General features: G+C 39.1%; 1 protein-coding gene across 4 annotated transcripts in view; it reads right to left on the reverse strand.

The window, feature by feature from the left end:
- Positions 1-21,591, reverse strand: part of Kcnq5 (potassium voltage-gated channel subfamily Q member 5) — a 500,328-nt gene that overhangs the window by 96,825 nt on the left and 381,912 nt on the right. For all 4 annotated transcript variants that reach the window (XM_040729298.1, XM_021228536.2, XM_005072274.4 and 1 more), the window contains exons 4-5: positions 11,498-11,673; positions 11,108-11,233 (exon numbers count right to left, since the gene is read on the reverse strand). In XM_040729298.1, the coding sequence (XP_040585232.1) occupies positions 11,108-11,233; positions 11,498-11,673 (302 nt within the window). The remainder of the gene's footprint in view (positions 1-11,107; positions 11,234-11,497; positions 11,674-21,591) is intronic.

Below are 21,591 nucleotides of genomic sequence, written 5' to 3' on the forward strand. Positions count from 1 at the left end.
TTCCCTAACATTCTTTGTGAAGAATTAGGATTCTGGTTCATATTTTTATTTGCATAAACCCCACCCATAATACATCAATTTTTGATGTTTTTATAAGTTACGTTTTTTAAAAGATTTGTTTACTTTATATATGTAAGTATTTTGCTTGCATGTATGAATGAATGTATGTGTACCACATCTGTGCCTTCTGTGCACAGAGGCCAGAAGATATCAGATTTGCTTGAACTGGTTACAGAAGGTTTTGAATAACTACAGAGGTGCTGAAAATTAAACCCAGGCTCTCTGCAAGAAAAAGTGCTCTAAACCACTTATCCCCCACCAAGTTATGCTTATCTTATTTATTTGCTTATTTATTTGTATGTGTAGCATGAACTCAAGTTTCATAGATTTATCTGAATATAGAGTCCCTAGATATGTAGGCTTTCCCCTTCAACAGAGTTGTGTGTTCACACTTGGTTTTAAGCTTCTATAAAACATTCTATCCCATTTTCATAAACCGTCTATCTGTCTGTGCCACGTATTATCAGTGTGCTGGCTAGTTTTGCATCAACTTGATTGTTTCAAACTAGAGTCATCAGAGGGGAGGGAGCCTTATTTGAGAAAATACCTCTATAAGACTGGGCTGTAGACAAAACTATAGAGCATTTGCTTAATTACCTATTGGTGGGGGAGGGTCAAGCCTATTGTAGGTTGGTGGCACCCCAGGGCTGGTGGTCCTGGGTTCTATAAGAAAGCAGTCTGAGCTTTGATGATCCCCCATGGAAGGCCTCATCCTCCTTGGGGAACAGAAAGGGGTTGGGATGGTGGGTTGGTGGGGGGCTTGGGAGGATAGAAGGGAGAGGGAAATGTGATTGATATGTAAAATAAGATTGCTTCTAAGTTAAAAAAAATCTAGAGAAAAAAAACACACAATCAAAAAAAAAAAAAAAGAAAGAAAGCAGTCTGAGAAAGTCAATAACTAGCACTCCTGAATGGCCTGTGCATCTGTTCCTGCTTCGAGGTTTCTGCCCTGCTTGTGCTCCTGACCTTTCTTCATATGAAGAAGATGCATGTGACATGATGTGGACATGCAAGCCAAATAAATGCTTTACTTCCTAAATTGCTTTGGTCATGGTGTTTCATCACAGACTATGATCATCAGCCTGTCCAATAAAATGAAATTAACCATGCCACAATAGTTCCAAATACAAGAACACTGAGAGGTAACACTGATTCTTGACAAGCCTTCAAACAATGTCAAGAACTGAGTTCTGTGGGCCTTAAGGATATGCTTGGAGTGTTATAGGTCTCTGTTAATATGCTCGTGGGAGATGTGAGTGTTGGCCCCTCTCATCCAGTCAGTGGAGAGAAGGTAAGTTATGAGATCATCCATTCAGATTCCTAAATGGATAGTTATATAACTAGGTAAGTAAGCAGAATACGACCTTGTTTTCTTACATACAATTGTGAGTATTAATTTTTGCAGGTATATAAGATGCAGATTAGGAGGTATGAACTTTTGGATCATTATATGGAGCCCAATTCCATTTTGACCTAGTTTCAGAATTTACAAAAGACATGCTGTTAACATGTTAAGTGGAATAAAATATCAGAGAAAAATGTCTTACTACAATTCTTACTCATTGACTTTAAAATAGTGTATTTCTAACACTTAGAGATCATCAAATTTTAAGTTTATTCAAAGAAACTGATGAATTTCTGGGCAAAGAGGCATATACCAGTAGCCCTAGCCATTGGGAGACTGAGGTAGGGGTATGGCTGTGAGTTCAAGGCCTGAGTGGGCTAAGTAGCAAGATCCTGTCTTGAAAAACAAAGAATAAGAAAAATAAAACCAATCAAGCAAATAAACGAAAACCCGAATAAAGCACTAAGTAAAAAATTTTGATAAAAACTCTCTGGTATTTCTTTCCATGCTCTTTTAGACTGAAAGGCACTTTCTGAGTCAAGAAGGTTCTGCCTGTCTCCACACCTCACAATCTGACCTGGAAGGCAGCAGAGGTCTGCCTGTGGAGTAGCAGGTAGACCACCGGCAGAGGGCACAGGGATCATTTCCTCCCATTGCCTGTCTTTTGGCAGGCCTCAAATCCTTGGTTGTTTGGGTCATCTCTTCAGCTAAATTTTACTGCAAGTGGCTTAAGTGGATGAGAACATCCCAGATAAGTTCTTGCTGTGTGTTGCACACACCAAGTTGCAGTCATGCAACTAAGAACACACATTTGTGAAAGTCTGTGGTCTGAAAACTTTGACCTAAAGGTGTAATTGTGTGAGGGGGAGTTGAAGGTACCTTATAATGCTTAGCAATCAAATACTTTGTCAGGAATAGAAATTTTCTTGATTAAGGAAAAAAAGAACAGAATGCCAGACAGTCAGCCTGGTGGTACTCATCTATAATCCTAATACCTAGGGCGTTGAGGTAGGTAGATCACTAGCCTGGGCTACCTAGTAAGAACCTGTCTCAGAAAAGCAACAGACTAGTGAGATGGCTCAGTGGGTAACAACACTTTCAGTGTAAACCTGATGACTTGAGTCTAATCCATAGATGCTAAATTTAAAAGGCAGATGCAATGTTCCATGTCTGTAAGTCCAGCATCCCTATGGAATGATGGAGGTAGAGACAGGAGAATCACCTGGAAGCTCTTAGCCAGCTAGCCTCAAGTACACAGTAGCAGAAACAAAACAGACCCAGTCTTAAGAAGGTGGATGGAGAGAACCAACTCCCGAAAGTTGTCTTCTCACCACACATATGTGGCTTGTGCATCCTTGCATCCTCAGACACATACCATACACAAAAAGGGTAACAAGAAACAATTACAAAAGCAACAAAATGAAATGAAGTAAAAACAACAATAATAATAACAGTATAAACCTATTAGGCTAGACAGTTTCTCTCTCAAGTTGATTGATTCCATCATATAAATGTAATTTTCCCTTCATGGAAGAAATCAATGAGCATTCCTTAGCATGACTGAGAAAACATAGCTATCAATACTAGTTTTCAGCTAATGCATTCATGTGAACAAGTTAAGAATAGATTGTTGGTATTTTGCAGCACAGCAGAGTTTCTTCATAACGGGGTCTTTGAAGAAGAACAATACCGTTGGCAGTATCAACAGTATCCTCCTTTACTCTCCCTCTAGTTTCCTCCCCTTCTTTCTTTCCGTTTTTTCCCTGTTTTCCCATGAGCACCTGATTTCAAAGAGTGTGTGGTCCTGGAGTCTGATAGTCTGCTTTGGGACTTGAACTATTGACTCAGAAAGGTTTTCTCTGGTTCAAACATCACAGTGTCCTGTGCCACCACTAGTGTCATAAAATTTGGATTCTTCTGTGGTAGGTTCCTTGGAATATTATCACTCATAATGCTTTTTTCAATCTTGTGGTAAAATGTATAATAATAGTAATGATTGATATTTTCCCTGTGCTTGACAAACAGTGTCCTAATCTCATTCTATGCACACAGCAAATCTGTATTTTGTTAATATGACTGTTTCTATTATACATATAGGAAATGATTGCTTAACAGCAATCTCCATGGACTAGAGAGAAGACTCAGTGGATAAGAGAGACTGCTACACAAGTATGACATGAGGACCTGAGTTCAAACTCCCAGGACTCATGTGAAAATCTGTGTGGCCATATATACCTGAATCCCCATTGCTGTGGGGGTTGGAGACAGGGGGATTGCAGTGACCACCAGCCTAGCACTAGATTTAGTGAGCTCCTATGTAAATGACATAAAATGGTGAGTGGTAGAGCAGGACACCTGGTACCCTCCTCTCGTTTCGACACATACATGGGTCCCCATACCTGCACTCATGTCCAGCCACATATACCTGAAAGAAAACAAATACTAATGCCTCAGCAAGACACAGTGTTGGATCTATAACCTATTTCCCTTGAGAGTATTTCTCCTCCTTTTGAAACAGGAGGCCTTCTAAATGCCTATAGAATAATACCATAAAAAAATAAGTGTACAGACTCAGGTATGGGATGACATTCTTAATGGATCAGAATTCTCAATGAAGGAGTTCCTGAAGAGCCTTCAGAGCAGTATGCCTCATAAACACATGCTGTTGAGGTGAGTGCGAGACTCAGGGGTGCTTAGAACAGGGTTTGGGGTGAGTGGCTGGGGTGTGTGGGTGTCTGGTAGCCAAGAGTGCTCTTGCATCATTAGGAGCTGCTACATTGATTATCTTAGGCTAAATAAAGCTTTGGTAGGTTTAGGTCATGCTTTGATGGTAAAAACCAATCATTTACTTAACTTCATGTACTGGTACTAATTTAGGACGTGATACTTTGTACAGTGATGCAGAAAATACTTTTGCTGGTGAATTCAGAATAAGGAGAGCTGATTCTCTGTTGGTTGACTGGTATTATCAAGGACATTGGTACCCTTGTTCATTTCACATGTATCTTACTTTCACAAAGATATGGGATTGGGACTCGTTGAGTACACCATACACTAGATTGCATATAGAAGCTGTCTGTATGACTTATTTGTGAAAGTCTGTAAGACTATTGGCACAGATTCTGAGACTTTCCTTGACTGATACAAATTCTTCCGTATGTCTGAAGTAAGCTCTTCAAGGACATAGTCTCAAATGGAATCTGTATTTAGATGCTATCCTATCTGCAGTTACATAGTATAGTCCTTCCCTCCATTATTATACACATTAAAAACATAACGCTAGCTTCATTATAAGGGAAGAAGTAAATAAAAAAAAGTACTCTTCAAGAACAGGTCATTACTAGAAAAAAAACCCTTCTTCAGGAAAACTAGATTTGAAGTTATTTCAGAATAAATCTAAAGTGAATTAAAGGTGAAGAAAATAACAGGAAGGGGGAAGATAATAACAGAAAATAACTTAAGAAATCCTATTCTTAAATCATTTCTGAATAAATTGGAGGCAACTGAAAAAGAAGAAAATAGTGCTCTAGTTAGACTTCGGAAGACCCTAAATTCCAGGAGCAAGGGGCATCTCAGTTTGAGTTAGTTTGCTCACCCCTCCTCCACTGCCCATACCATTACCCCCTCAGCTGCCACCGTGGAGCCTAGAAACCTTTTCATCACAACCTCCAATTCCCAATGCCCCTCTCTGCTTACACTGCATGTCTGCAATGAAGAATACAGTTTTCCTTTGTTCTTCTATTTGGGCATACATTTCTATTTAACATCCTTAAGAGCAATGTCCACTACCATCCATGTCTGTGAACTTGCTGCGGTACCCGATCCCATGTATCTGTTATTTCACACAGGGAGGTTGGCTCATCATTTTTTCCTCAGAATGGAATTGTGTTCAGGGATCATATCTGTACATTGGCACTGACCACTGCTGATCACATTCCTGTACCCCAAAAAGTTGATGTTGGGGGACAGCACTTTCTATCTTAAAGTAAGGACCTTTACTTTTAAGACTTGGAATTTACTGGGATACTGTAATTGTAGATGGGAATTTTGATATTTTATGTTAATACGTTGAACTCCTACTAAAGATAATTTTCCTTTTTATAAAGCCTAGAGCTAAGAAACATTCCTGTTTAGGGTGGTCTCATTTCCCCATTTAATCTAGATGCTACAGAGGTTATTAAGGCAACATGGACAATTTCAATTAAAAATGATCTAAATTAACTTTCCACAAAAGTCTTTGGTGACATATAATAAGTGGTACAATAATCTAAATTTATTTAACACTAAGATCTAGTATATGCTGTTTTTGTAATGAATAGAAATAATAAGCCCTCTTATTTACTTTTCATGTTTTTTTCAAGCATCAGACAACCCCATTAATGAGTCAGCCAGTATAAACAAAACAGATTTAGAGTCACAAGCTCTTATTTTCATTCCTAGAAGCTTGGCATGCTGGAAGATCTTTTTATTTTTTACTCTGATTATCAAGGCTAGATTTTTTTTACAAAAATGGAAACATAATTAGGCCATTCAGAAACCTGTAAAGTACAGGTTAAACACCAGTCAAAACAGTTTTTATTGAAGTGGAAATCATTGAAAAGATGCTTCTTCTCCCTGCAAATCACAGATATGACCTTTGAAAGCTTGCTTTGTGTGTTGCTCTGGAGAGAAGCTAGCTGGTGACTAAGCCAGAGTATATTAAGAGTTTCCCACACACGGTTTAACACACAATACAGCAATTTGTATTGGTAATAAGGAGAATAATGGAAAGAGAGATAAAAAGCTGCCAGGCTTAATTCACCAACAACTGCATCTTAAAGGGAAAAAGGTGCCCCTGAGTATCCCAATTAATTTAAATATATTTGAATTATCCAAGAGAAGCAAACACTAAGTCCGAATCCAGATTGCTGCAAACAGGCTGGGTTATAAATTGCCTTCCCTCACTCACGTGAAAACCCACCTATTTTTCTCAGTTTATACTTTATAGCACCACGAGTAACATGTTTTCATTTACTCTCTATACATTAGAGGTATTTCAAGAATGTCAGGTCTCTTTCTGATTTCCATCATTCTCTTTGCACAATTCCTAGTGTTTCTAGTTTGTAGGGAGGAAGAGTCGGAAACAAAGTCATTTTTTAAATTAATATTATGAATTAGCATACGAAGTGATGAGTTTCATCATGGCATTTTCTTTTTATTATATAGCACTTCTTATACATTCATGTCATTTTATTTTGTTTTTATTTATTCCTCTTCCCAATTCCTTTGGCACCTCAGCTGTGTTTGCTACTTTTTCTGGTCATTTTCCTTCACAAAGAGCCCCCCTTTCTGGTCTTATGTTACATGTATTCCATTACCATCTCTTCTACCCACCACTTGCATACAGTTTCTTTCTAACCTCCCACGATTCTCTATCTGCTTTCAGGGGCTAAGGGAGAACATGCGTGTTCATGCGTGCACATGCACGCATTCACGCACGAGCGTGCACGCACACACACACACACACACACACACACACACACCTAGACTTACCATATTAGAGAAAGCACGCACTATTTGTTTTTCTACACCTGGCTTATTTAACTGACTATGATGATCTCCATTTGTGTTCACTTTTCTACAGATGTCACAATTAAATTTTCCTTTGTGGAAGAAAGAAATCCATGCTTCTCTATCTAAGTTCATGGGGCTAAGGATGCACATGAATGTGTACATACACATTCACATGTACTCATTTGTATCTAGACTCCCCATATTAGAGAACTCATGCATGTCTGGTCTGGTTTTATTTCTTAGGGACTACAAAGAATGCAACAATAAACATGATTGTGCTTGTCTCCGTGGTGTGTGTGTGTGTGTGTGTGTGTGTGTGTGTGTGTGTGTGTGTGGTAATGATGTAGCCAACTTTTTAGTTTGCTGAAGAAATTCTACAATGATATCCACAGTGGCTGTTTAGTACACATTCCCACCAATAATGTATCTGTCTTCCTCTTTCCCATATGTTCACTAGCATTTACTGTCATTTGTTTCCTTGATGATAGCCATTCTGACTGAGGTGAGAAAATCCCAAAGCAGTTTTAAATTTCTTCTATGGTTCAGTTTTGAATATTTTTTCAAGTATCTATTGGCTATTTGTGTGGTCTATTTTGTATTACTAGAACTGTCTATCTAGTTAATCAGCTCATTTATGGACTGGATGGAATTTCGGTGTTAAACTTTTATAGTTTATGTATTTTAGATATTGATTTCCTGACTGATGTGCACTCGGTAAAGATTTTTTTCTCTCATTGTGTAACACGTGTTTTTACCTAGTAATTCTGAAAACCAATATATTAATATAATAGAGTACTCTGTTACCAACAGCATAATCTTGGGGACATGTATTCTGGTAATATTACTTGTTTGTTTTTCGAGACAGGATTTCTTTGTGTAGTCTTAGCTGTCCTGGAAATCATTCTGTAGACCAGGCTGGCCGTGGACTCACAGAGATCCACCTGCCTTTGCCTCCTGAGTGCTGGGGTTAAGGTCATGTGCTACCATTGCCTAGCCCTGATAATATTTTTAAAAGCCTAAAATTTAGTTGAATGTATCTCTAATTTTTATTTAATCACCATTATACAACCAAGAAATATATCACGTTTTGCTTGATTTAGTCCTGACAAATTTTCATTATCTCCGATAGGAGTTCTAGGCTACATGAATGAGCTTTGGATGAGTAGTGGACAATCCTAACTTCAATCTGTGCTTCACAGGGTGAACACAAACCTACCAGTGCTTCAGTCACAGCGTAAGATGATGATATGTCCTTAGTTCAGCAAACAGCTGGCTAGCACTCAAGAATCATTAAGGGTGATTTATAAGTGAATTTTCCTTTGTGGGGTAAAAGGAGTGGAAAATTTTTATAGGAATGGGAAAAGGGTGCCCTTTAGCAAGAAGGAGGGGCACAAACACAAAAGAAAAGGAGAGGATGGTGAAAGGGAATAGAGGATACAATCTATCTGAGAGAGGAAATAAGAAAATGGAGGGACTTTTAGGGAGGAGGCAGGGAGGGAGGCAAATACAGAAGAAGGTGCATAAAATACCAATAAGGATTCTGAAAAAGCTACAATGAACTGTACTCTTTTTAGCTAAAAGAAACTTGTAGCACATGCAATTTCATGTATGAACATACATATAGGGCGTTAATGAACTTTTCTCATCTGGGCCAAAGGTGCTCCCTCCAGGTGTCAATGATCACATCATAAAAACTTAAATACCAGGCATGAGAAAGCCCTCTTTTTAGTTGCTGGCTAAGACTGTTCAAGAGACTCCCAAAATATACAGCCTCCTGTTGTTGCCCTTGGTTACCTCTCAGGGGTAGGGAAGTTACATCCCAATTACTGAAGACACCATGCATTTCAGAAACGGCTCAGGAACACCTGATCTGGAGCTGACTTGAATGCCCCCTCCCTGATGACTACATTTGATGGTACCAGAAATCACTACACAAGCTTCCAAAAGAGGGAGACAACCAATAGGCCTACCCAACTGTGATGTTTACAAGCCACATATACAGACTAGCATGGCACAATAACTCTTGGGGAACAGGAGTGGCATGCATACCTTGGTAGCAACCAACACTTCTCAGATTGACCTTGAGTCCTGCTAAACAAGAGGGAAATCATTCCTTGTGCAGGAAACCTGGCTAACCTCTCAGTGCTAGTGACACCATGATCACTGTAGGAGAATCTACAACTTTTAACTTATTAAACCAGCATAACCCCTAACAACATTCTATATTTACTTACACCCAAAAGGAAGTGTAATCTTCACCTCTCATTAGGGAAACTTCTCTGCAGCAGGTGGAAACCACTACAGAAAACCACTACCAATCAGAACGCAGAGTTGTGGAGCTGAGTCCCAATGGATTCATCTAAAAAACGCTGTGCAGGTTCAGGGAACCCTGAAGAAGAGAGAGTGCTAAGACTGTAAGAACTAGGGGATCAGGGAGTTTGCAGCAAGTCTCCTAGTAATATCAGAAGCTATAACCATAAAGTCCTATCAACATGATTGTCCAAACATGAGCTAAACAAGGACAACACCAATGAACATGACAAAGTAGATGCAGAAAGCCCACAAGGCCTCAACCTTACACAAAGAATTATAGGCAAAGGAGGAAGTTAGGAGTAAGAGAGGTGTTTTTTCCCCATGGAAGGGCACACCAATCAGTTGTCTACTACCAAATGGTCAACCCTGAAAACATGCATATAATTATGTAACATTATATGGACTGAACAGGTAATATTTGGGACTATATATGTATATACACATGCAATAACAATTAGTGAAAAAATAAACCGTGGATTCAAAGGAGAGTGGGGAGGGATATATGGGAGGGTTTGGAGCGAGAAAATGCAAGGAAGAAAATGAGAAATGTAATTATATCATAATCTCAAGTATGAAATAAAAACATGTTTACACTACTATACATTTTGTATATTTCTATATAACTCCCTTTTGGAGTCTCTTAAAGGTATACAATGAAAAGAAATGTAATTTTTATATCATATAAAGTACTGCTGTACACTGTAAACTTCTTACTACAATATAAGTTCCAAATGACTGTTTTGTAAATTCCTTACAATGAAGGCAAAACTTTTACCTGAAAAGAAAATGCATTATTCACAGCATACCTTTTCCAGACTATTGGAGTCTGCATCTTCGTGACTTTTTGAGTCATTTTACAACTCTGTATATTGTAGATAACACAAAGCAATGCGAACTAACTTTGCCTTATCTACAAGTAAATAAATGTCTAGTGGATGTTCACCAATCTGCTCCCTACACTGTGAAAGCAGCCATGTTTTCCTTCTTTTGTTCTTCTGTTTCAATATCCCAACATTTAGCAATTTTCTAGGTTTGGTGGGTGCTTTTATCTGACTGTGACACTTTACTGGTTTCTTCATTGATAAATTTTAAATAATGAATTAAATATAATAGACAGCATGTGTTTGCTTTCTATTTTTATGACAGTTGTAAGTTTTACTCTTCCTGGTTTGGAAAAATCTTTGTAACAATGCAAAGGAAAAGTGGATTTTTTGAATGGAAAATTTTGTAATAAGGTATCCTTGGTCTTTGTTCCCACAGGCTATTCCCAGCCTTCTCTTCCTGATCGACTGATGCATTTAATTCTTTTCTATTTGAATCAGCTGCTATTCAATTCTTTTATTTCTGTTATTTTTTGAAAATATTATGATGTAGCCCAGACTGACCTCAAACTTGTGATCCTCCTGCCTCAGCTTCCAGAGTGCTGAGATTATAGGCATGGTGCCACCACACCTCTCCTATTCATTGTTTTGACAATCAAAAAAACCTTTTCCCCCCTGGAGTGGGGGGGGAAATCAATTGTCTACTTAAGTTTAAAAAGATAAAGCAAATGATTCTATTAACATTTCCTATTTTCAAAAATGACACGCTTTTCTTTGGAAATAACCGAACATCCCAAAGATGTAAAAGATAAATAATGTGGAAATGTAATTTTGTTTGCCCATAAAGGCACAGAAACCCCTTAGATCACTCATAAATAAATACTATGCACTTCCACACTTATCGCTTTTGGAAGCTAATGTTTTCGTTGAGACCATTTGCTGAAAACCATTTTGTTATATTCGGAGGAAACATTTCATAATAGGGAGTAGATTAAGAACAGATATTTGTACTTACTGTGCCCCACCAGAGAGCATCTGCGTATGTAGAAAACTCTTTATTGGCATCCTTTTCCACCAGATAGACAAGGAAAGAGGAAAAAATAAGAACCAGAAATCCTATGTACCAAGCTGTGATCAATTCCTAGGTATAAAAGGAAAAAAAAAAACATTTTAGAGGTAAAAAAGGATCTTTGAAAAAGGTAATAAAATCTGTGTACAATTAAATCATTTTCCTCCTTCTAGGAAGTATATGAACGCTTTTTAAGTAATGTATTATGTACCAGGGCCCCAAATGGCTTGAGCCACAGTCTGAGGTCACTGTCCGTGTTAAGTTTATTAAACATTGTTGAAACCAATGAAACGTTTTCAGAAGTTTTGCTATAAAGTGTAGAGAGCACATTTTTACCTTGCTGTGAGCGTAAACCACCGAGCCCAGCAACTTCCAGGTGCCTCCCCTCCTGTCCATGCGCACCATACGCAGGATCTGCAGGAACCGGAGACTTCTGAGTGCGGACGTGGCGAAAATATTACCCTGAGTTTTTGCAGAAACAACTGCTATTGAAGCAATAAGAACAATGGTATCTGAAAGGAAACAGGTTGAGACAGCCATGAGTCACGTGACTAACGCATTTTATTTCTCAAAGAATTTGTGTGTGTGTGTGTGTGTGTGTGTGTGTGTGTGTGTGTGTGTGTGTGTGAAGTTAATGCACATTAGTTTGAGGCCAAAGTAAACAGAGCTGGAACACCCAGCCTTACCTACCAGCACTTAGTGAGGAGCCTACAGCAGAGTGAAAAGGCCCAGAACACGACCCACCTGTCATTTTGGCTCTGGTCCCTTGACCACTCTGCGCTTTTACCTGTACAATTTTGAATCTTACAACCTTCATCAAATTGGACAATGGCATCCAAACAGTTCAGTGTCTTGGGGGGAGCTGCAGGATTATAAGGCTCTCTTTCACAATAACCTCAATTTCATTAATTCCCTAGTCTGCAACAAAAGCTCCCAACTCAACCCCCAACCTCTGGCTCCCGGGGTTGATGGGACAGGAAATGTCCTTGCTTCTTATTCTTTTTGCCAAACAAGATAGCATCCTCCCTGTGCCAACCATTCTCTCCTGTTGTGGAGTCTGCAACTGCGCCTCTATTTAACAAAGGTCTCCAGTATTCTGAATACTCTGGGCTTTGAATATGCTCTTTTAACCGGTCTTCCAGTTAAGTGAAAGCTTAGCACAAATCAAATACTACCTCTGTTTCAGTCCGTTATACAATTATGCACGATGTGCTTTGCATGGATATGGATACTTCATGTATTGGCGTTTGGCTTAAAAAAATATCAGCTCGTTTGTAGTCAAAACAGGCTAAAAGCAGCTAACAAAGGCAGAGAAAAGGCAAAGAGGACTTAATCACCTGGAAGTAAATCTATATGTAGTAGGAAAGGGATTTTGAGGTAGCAAAGACAAAGAGACAAAGTTGGCGTGCTTTTAGTATTCACTTATCTTCAATACCCTCAAGTCAAATTTCCTTCTTGCTTCAAGTGGGTTGTGCATGACTGGGCTTCCACACTTGTAGGCTTTGCTCTGCTCCATGAGTACAGAGTGTGGCATTTGGAACATTTCTATTATCCTCGGGAGTAATGGACGTATAAAGGTGTCTTCTTCATTCAGTGTTTTTCATTTGTGACGGTGGGACCATTTTGTAGAAACTGACAGGACCTGTCTGAGTGATTCTCCTGCTGTTCTTCCTTAGGTCTTTGATTGGAGAGAAAGGATCAGTGATTGACAGTTCAAGGATTTGCCATAGGGCTTTTCCAGTCAGACCTAGAGTCTAGTCTGTGAGGAGGTGCCCGAGGGCCTCAAATGCACCCTGAGTTTATGCTCTTGAGAAGGTTCTAAATGTGTTGATGCAGACACCAAAGACATATTTTAAATGAGCAGAAGCATACAAATGTGTGAGGTGACATTATTTTAGAAAGCATATGCATCAGTTAGTGTAAGCTAGGAAAGCATAAGCAAGCTTGCGTAGCTTATCACCATTAATTAGCTGTAGGTGGTAGACAACCAGGTGATATTAGACACAGCAACTTTTTGTTTTCCAAATTGTAGATTTCCACAATGTTGGAGTTTTAGTATACAAATACCTCATCTGAAATCAGCAAACAAATTGAAACAGTTGCATGCACACAGAAACCATGTTTTTCACCTTTTGGAGAGACTGTGCCAACAGTGATTAAAAGAGACACCGATTTTTATGACCCTGATGGATATTTTTGCTTTTATTTTATTGTATTCTAGCATATTACCAAGTACACACTCCATTATTTATGTACTAAAGTACTCAGAACACTGGAAATAGTGCTGCATACTATACAGCAAACACAAATGATTATCGTGCCTGGAATTTTCTATAATTTTGAGTGTATCTTCTAAAAATAATTTTTAATTGTGTGTGTGTGTGTGTGTGTGTAGTTACATGTATGTGAGTGTAGATGCCCACATAGGGCAGCAGGAACTTGATCTTGATACCCAGGCAGTTGTAAACCACCCTCCTTGCCTGCTTGGGACTATCCCTAGTTCGCTGTGAAGCAATATGTGCTTCTAACTGCCACACCATCTCTCTAAACTCCAAATTTACTTCTGAAGCTGTTTTTTTTTTAACTAACTTACTTTTATTTTATACATGTGAATGTTTTGCATGCATGCATGCTTGTCTGTGTACCACATGTGAGCCTGTTGCCCACAAAGTCCAGAAGAGGGCAGGAGAAACCATTGATCTGGAGTAACAGATGGTTGTGGGCCACCAAGGGGATGCTGGAACCTAGGTCTGAGTTCTCTGCAAGAACAGCAATGTACTAAGTCCTTTCCTTGCCCCACAAACTTATCTTTATTGTCATGAAACCTATTAATCAGAAATTGTATAGATCCCATTTTTCAGAAGACATGAAGTATGGAATGACTATACTGAATTTTTAAAAGATAAACTGCCAACCCGTTGTTAGACTAATTACCTCTAAAAGCATGCTATGAAGTTAGCATGTTATAGGAAAACTAGAGAATGTAAAATGAACACTATTAGTCTGAAGAAATTTTAAGTGAATCATACTCTAAATGTCTGAAGTCACAAAATAAGTAACTGCAGGTTGGATTTAATGCTCTCATTGTAATTCAGGTTAGAAGAGAAAGCCAGAGTTCAGTAAAACGAGCAGCCAAATGACAGACAGATAACACACTGTTTTCCCCCTTATTAGTACCACTTACAGTATTTCCTAGGATACTATGAAAGTTAGGAGTAATGTTTATTTCTACTCACATTTCTTTTTTTTTCTTTTTTATTATTTATTTTTAAATTTAAATTTAAATTAGAAACAAGGTTGCTTCACAAGTCAGTTCCAGGTCCCTCTCCGTTTCCCTCCCCTCCTCCCATGCCTCCCCATCCCTCCAATATCCCCTCATTTCCACAGGGAGGGTGAGGCCCTCCTTGGGGGTGTCCATAGTCTGTCATTTCATCCAGGGCAGGGCCTATACCCTCCCCTAAGAGTTCAGTGTGAGAGTGCTTCTCACATTTTCTACTCACATTTCTATTATGTTTGTTGTCTGTTGGTTTATAGAATGGATGTCCCATACGATTGCATCATTGTTTATTGTTTTGTTTTGTTCTCCCCCGTTTATGTAGCCTGAGAACTTTTTTTTTAATTGCCTAAGTAATTCAGACAACCCATGGAATGTGAAGCTTATAGAACAACCTTATATAAACAAGCACATAAATATAGGTTATATAATATATCACTAAGATTTATAATGCAAGGCTGGTAAGATGGCTTATTGGTTAAGTGCACTTGCTACTAAGCTTGATGACCTAAATTTGATCCCTAGAACCCACATGGTGGAAGAATTGACTACTACAAGCGATCCTTGACATTAACACGGTGCTGTGGCACCCCCAATAAATAAAGTAATAAAAACCCATGTGGAACTCTACTATTTTGTAAGCTAATTAAAATATATAATTAAAAACACAATAGGAGCTGAACAGAGATACTTTGCATGAGTGGACATGACTTTCCAGAAGATCTGGGTTATTACATGAAAATATCAGTGGCAGGGGTGGGATACATCTTTACCAAGTTTTTGGTCAGGGAGCACTCAGAGGTCCCTGAAACAATATAAGCTTTTGACATTGTTCTTGGTTGCTCAGCATAGCTGGTAAGACTCTATTGCTGAAGATACAATGTATTTTGGCAGCAGGATTTAGAGAATTCAAATTGGAACTGACATGAAAATGTCTTCACTGTTGACTAGCTGTCATAGTGCTAGAGTGTGTTATGTAGTTCACTTGGAGAAATAGGACATTAATGGTACCCTATGGCCAACCCTACATTATAGAATATTAACATTCCAGGCAAGATGTGTTACTGGTATAGTAGTGGTGCAAGGCTCTGGGGTAACCCACTGCTCTAAGGTTGGATTTGAAGTCTGCTCTCCTGGAAGGAATTTTATGTCTGGTGCTGTAAACTTAGAACCAACTATTATTGTTTTGCTAACTGACATGTTGCTATATAGTCTTCCAAATATCTATGTTTATGCTCACAGATTAGTGCTGTCCTCACCTTAGGCAGGGAAAATTCCCTGTTCTAGTTAATAGGCAATTCAGAATTCCATAATTGGTCAGAATATCAGAACAAGTGACTCGAGTGTTCAACCCAGAAGTAGGATAGACAATGCTGAAGCTGTCTGCTAAGAGCCATGCTGCAGCATCTTTGGCTGAGTAAATCCAGGGCAGGATGGCAGCGGGGGAAAGAGAAGTGGGAGGTTGTGAAAGCAAGTGTACGATGAATCAAGAATAAATCGTTATCACATAAAGCATTGAGGACAGACAGAATGCAGGGAGTGTTGAGCAGACATAAAATTATGCTAAGAACAGATGGTCTTTTATGGATGTATCAAGAGAAAATGGGGCTAGAGAAAGAAATAGAACAGCTAATAAGGAGTTCAAGACTGCATGAAAAAAGAAAACCTGTGGGTCTAATGCTTACTTCTTCCCAGGGAAATAGATATGAACACCTTGGGAAATATTGGAAGACCACTTGGTGATTTTAAGCAACTGGGTAGAAATACAAATAGACTAATACTGTATTATGGAGGAGGCCCACAACATACTGAGTCATTCAAAAAGATTTATCAATGATTTTTTCCACTTGAGACTCGAGGAAACTGCAAAAGATTTGAACAATGTAAAATCCATAATGGTATTTAAGACTCACTGGGATGTGAAGGAGCTTACCACACTCCTCTCACTCAACTCCAGTATTGTATAGTCAGCAAAATCAATATGAATCAATAACTATAGATGTGTCTGAAGGATATAAGTCCCCAAAAGCTCTCACTATGAGACAGATTCACATGCAAAGCTACTGAATCATGGACCTGATGCCTGGGTTAAAGCAAGGGCAGTTATACATCTGTACTTTACAGGACACAATTGCACTATGTAACATGTCTATTAGACAGCTCAATGGACAAACTGAATTCAAAGGACTGAGAGAAGCATGGTTGGACACTTCAACACCAGTAATTGTAAGAAGAGAGATATTTTAGAAATAAGCCACAGAAGTCATGGATGGAGCCATAGACACTCTGAGGGTGCTTGGCTTTTTAAAATTCTTTCTAGACTCTTAGCATATATATTTTCAGTAATTCACAAATTTCAGGTTTCCTCCAGTATCATGGGGTTTTCCCTCCATTTAAAATTATTTTCATCTTATTGTTTCTGGAAATATCAGAACAACAACAAACAAGTAATCCTATGGGCTATGTCCCTCTCACCTTCCCATTATGCTCCAGTTCTTTGAGCTATTTTATGGATCCCTTGATTTCATATTATTTGGAGTTATCCAGAATGACTTAGTCCATTTTTTCCATACTTTATTTTGGTTAATCTCTCTGCTTCTTTTTTCTCTCTCTCTGCTTCTTTAGATCATGGATGGTCAGGATTGTCTTTGTAACTGTCCAACATAGGTAACTTCTCTTCCAATGTAGGAAGGTATCCCTGAGATGATGGTGCTCATGCAGGGACTTTATTAACCTTTTGGCTCTTCTGAATGGAATGATGATTCTAGCTAATAGGAAGTGAGTGGACATGCTATTTGTCACCTTTAGGCTGAGGGGATGCACATCCAACACATTGCTGCCTCTTTTCCTATGCATCAGCTTCTTGTGGCGATGAAGGATGTTGTGAGAAGCCACGAGCAGTTTGTTTTCAGCCTAAGTTCCTGAGTGACCGTGTAGAGCAGAAAAGTCTTCATCATATTCTCCTCCCAGCATGAAGCACCTTCATTAAACAAGTGCAACCTTAACTCCTACTTTAAGTTACTGTAACCTACGGATGTGGGTGTTGTAATGATTAGCATCACTCACCTGTTTTTATAATATCAAAATTAGAAAACCCAGTTTTCTAATAGAAATGGATGAATGGAAAATAATATTGTATCTCCTTTCTAGCAAGTAAGGAGAGAGGAAGTAGGAGCAAGGAGTATTACACCTATCTGTCTGGATTCCAACTCTGGCTATGCCTCTAATCAACTGGATTTCCTGAGTGAAGATACTGAACCTTTCTGTGGAGTCACTTTAAGGAAGAAATAAATGTTAGCCCATAATACATAGTTAATCCATTATTGCTATCATTATAAGCTAGATATCATTCAGTAACAAGAGTAGTTATATCATGTTTTAGAATGTGAGATAGACTGTTTTCCAATATACCATTATGTTTCCAATATACATATGTAGGCTTCTATCGCAGTGGTGATTGTCTTTGGGTGGAAGTTTTCATAAAACACACACACAAACACTCTCTCCGTCCCTCTCTCTCTCTCTCTCTCTCTCTCTCTCTCTCTCTCTCTCTCTCTCTCTCTCTCTCTCTCTGTCTCTGTCTCTCTCTCTCTCTCTCTCTCTCTCTCTGTGTGTGTGTGTGTGTGTCCCCAGTATGATACAGATCAAGCATGTATGTACTACTCTTTTAACGAAAAGGAGGAGAATTATGTTTTTGTTTTAAATGAGAAGTTATGGCTCAGGAAGGCTAATATATTGACCAAGGTAATTCTTTTAGTCCGAGGTAAGGAAAGTGAAGGGAAATGGGTAACCTTTATTGAGTATTTCTGATATATGAGCCTGTGAGGTGTGCTTAGTACACAGATTCTATTTCATTACTTCCTATAATCGCTCTCCAAGGAGGCCTAGAGGTTATCAGTGTGGAGTTCCTAGTTCTGCCCCTTGCTAGCTGTGTGGTCTCAGGTCTATTAATCTTGCTGAGTCTTAGCGTTCTCACCTGTAAATAAGAAGTAGAGTCACTTTTCTCATAATGCTTCATGTAAGGATATTAAATGAGATAGCCCACACCAAGCCCAGAGTCTGGATTAGTGTGCCTGGTAGCGTGATAACTTTTTAATCTGAAGGAATAAAAATGTTAAATTTATACCTGCATTCTTAACACTTTATAGACCATGTATTGATATGAAACACATTAAGAATCATAGCCAAGGTCTTAAGTTAGTTAGTGGAACCAGAAATCAAACTCATAGCTGTCTGATCCCAGCTTGCATCTCATTCCAGGCTTCTGCCAGGTTACTTACAGAGAGAGTAGAAATGTCAGTAAACAGTCATGCAGGTGGTAGCAGTCACTAAGTCATGACCCACAGGTTGAGAACCACAGGTTCTAAGGCAAGTTTAAAGAGATGCAGTTGAAGACTGACTGCAGTGAGGACCAGGTTTTGATAGCAGTTGTAGAAGGCTTTTGGGTATGCATATCAGATTTATAGTTTATAAAGACCATTTTTTGTTGACATAGCAGTAAGTTGGTTGGCTAGTTGAGGTGTCCTTCATGCTCTAGGAAAAGGTGAGGTCAACTTTACACACGTGAGGATACAGTGGAGAGACAAGCAGTCAGAATAGAGCTGGGGGCATGAACACGGAGAAGCTGAGGCTTGCTCAATTTCTCACCATGAGATAAAAGAGGCCCAGGCCACATGCAGGGTTCTGAGTTTGAACAGTTGGGTGAGCAAAGTCTCCTTTATAGAGAAATGCTGTGAATGGAGAAGAAAGACAGGAATGCTGTTTAGGGGGGCCACATTAAGAGTTTAATTTGAACCTTGTTAAATATGACATGCCCGCCAGGTAACTGGTCCATAGCAAATGAGCATGGGGGGAGGGGAGCAAAGAGAGAAGGCAGGGCTGCAAATACGGGCGACATGTTTTGTTAATGGACGTTTCCTGTCCTGATTGTCTGGTCCTAAATAGCCAACTCAGGGAGTGATTTTGAATTATAAATGTTCAGTAAATAGCTCAGGCTTGTTACTAACTAACTCTTACAGTTAAATTAACCCATGTCTATTAATCTATGCATTACTACATGGCTTGTGGCTTTACCTGTCCTCTAACATATGTTTCTTTCTTGGTCAGCAGGCTGACTTGCATCTCTCTAGACTCCACCCTTCTTTCTCCCTGTATCTCTGTTGGCTTTCCCATGTATTCATAGTGTAGAGAAGGATTATCCTACAGGAATATTTTTGTTTGTTTTTGCCACAGTACTAATTTCCTTTACTATCAGTAATCTATCAAAACTATTGCTTCAAAGTATGATGATAAATGTTTAATTTCAGATGTGAGTCACAGATATGAGGATATAAGCAAGCTGTATTTCTGTGCTTATGACAGGAGAGAACTATTTGTCCCCCCAGAGGCATCATGAAGTAGGAGGTGAGGTGAACACATCCTACTTAAGGCACAATGTAGTATCTTGAGTAAATTATCAGTATATTTCTATCAGCATTCAATTTCAACAGTATGAGAAATCACAGGTATCTGGATGATTAAGAATGTGGTGTAGGGTTTTAAGTTTTTTTCCCTCTAAAATGAGAATTTTTTTAAATTTAAATGAGAAACAAGCTTTCTTCACATGTCAATCCCAGGTCCCTCACCTTCCCCTCCTCCCCTGCTCCCCCAACCTCCCATCACCCAACCAGTCCCTACTCAGCTCCCTAGGGAGGGTGAGGCCTTCCATGGGGAATCTCCAATGTCTGTCATATCATCCAGGGCAGGGCCTAGGCCCTCCCCCATGTGTCCAAACTGAGAGAGCATCCCTCAATGTAGAATGGGCTCCCAAAGTCCATTTGTATGCCAGGGATAAATACTGGTCTACTACCCAAGGCCCCATAGATTGCCAAGGCCTCCTCACTGACACCAAATTTAGGGGATCTGGATCAGTCCTATTATGGCCTCTCAGGCATCAGTCTGGGGTCCGTGAACTCCCCCTTGTTCAGGTCAGTAGTTTCTGTGGGTTTTGCCAGCCCAGTCATGACCCCTTTGCTCATCACTCATCCCTCTGTGCAACTGGGTTCCAGGAGTTCAGTTCAGTGTTTAGCTGTGGATGTCTGCCTCTGCTTCCATCAGCCACTGGATGAAAGTTCTAGGATGGCATATAAGGCATATTTTATATAGAGAGTATGACTGGCTTTTAGAAGCGGCAAGTTTACGTAGTTTATAATTTCTTTTAGCACCTGTTTTCATAAACACCAAAAGTCAAAACAGTGGCCAGTTTCAGTTCCTGAACTGAAATAGTATTTGACTACCCAATGTAAAAGAGAGTTGAAACCTACCAATGAGAGATCAATGTTGAAACTTCTACTGGAAATCCCCTGACCTCCGAAGATAGAATCCAGTGCTCACTATCTCTCACAGGTAACACCACAATTGTAGTTTTAGATTCACAGTCTGCAAACACCAGTGTCTCACTTTTCAGACCCACATTTAGTACAACAGTGAGAAAAACTGAGTCTTGGCAGATGGTTAAGTATACTGCTGTTGGGATATGTGCTTTTTTTCTTTGAGAAACTTGACCCTTGTGTTCAGATGACTTGCAGACTATGATTAATCATCACCTACTACTAAAAGGTTTTGAAAGGACACCTTCAGGAAGCTCTTTGACTGGACTTGGCTATTTGGCTTTTGCAGCAGAGCTGAGATTTGAGCTTAAATGTCACCAAGCAAAGGAAACCTATTGATGGGAATTTATTCTACGTTTCATCTTGGGAAATTGAGAATTACCTGGATCACCCGCCTCTCAATCTTTTCCAATGCACTATTTCTTATTTTAGAAATAAGAAATGGATACAGTCTAGGCACATGGCTAATCCTTGGGGATAAACACTGGGGTGTGGAAATGGAATTTTCCTTCTGTGGAGACTGAAGGGAGAGGGCTTTAAAGAAACAAATTTCAGTAAATACAAGCCACAGATGAATGTCTGTCTGTCCCTTATTGTAATTCTGAAAACCCCATTTACTCCAATTTGGAGATATACACAGGTTATAGCTATATGTGTGTGGTTTTACTGAGATTATTAACCAAACAAATTGTGTTTTATTACCTGTGAAAGCCCTATGGTTATTTCCAAAATCTTTGCCAAACTTTGCCCTCTTTGGTATTAAAAGCTTCAGAGCTTTCAAATTTTGT

This window comes from Mesocricetus auratus, unplaced genomic scaffold (assembly GCF_017639785.1).
Source record: "Mesocricetus auratus isolate SY011 unplaced genomic scaffold, BCM_Maur_2.0 Super-Scaffold_100021, whole genome shotgun sequence".
Taxonomy (NCBI): Eukaryota; Metazoa; Chordata; class Mammalia; order Rodentia; family Cricetidae; genus Mesocricetus; species Mesocricetus auratus.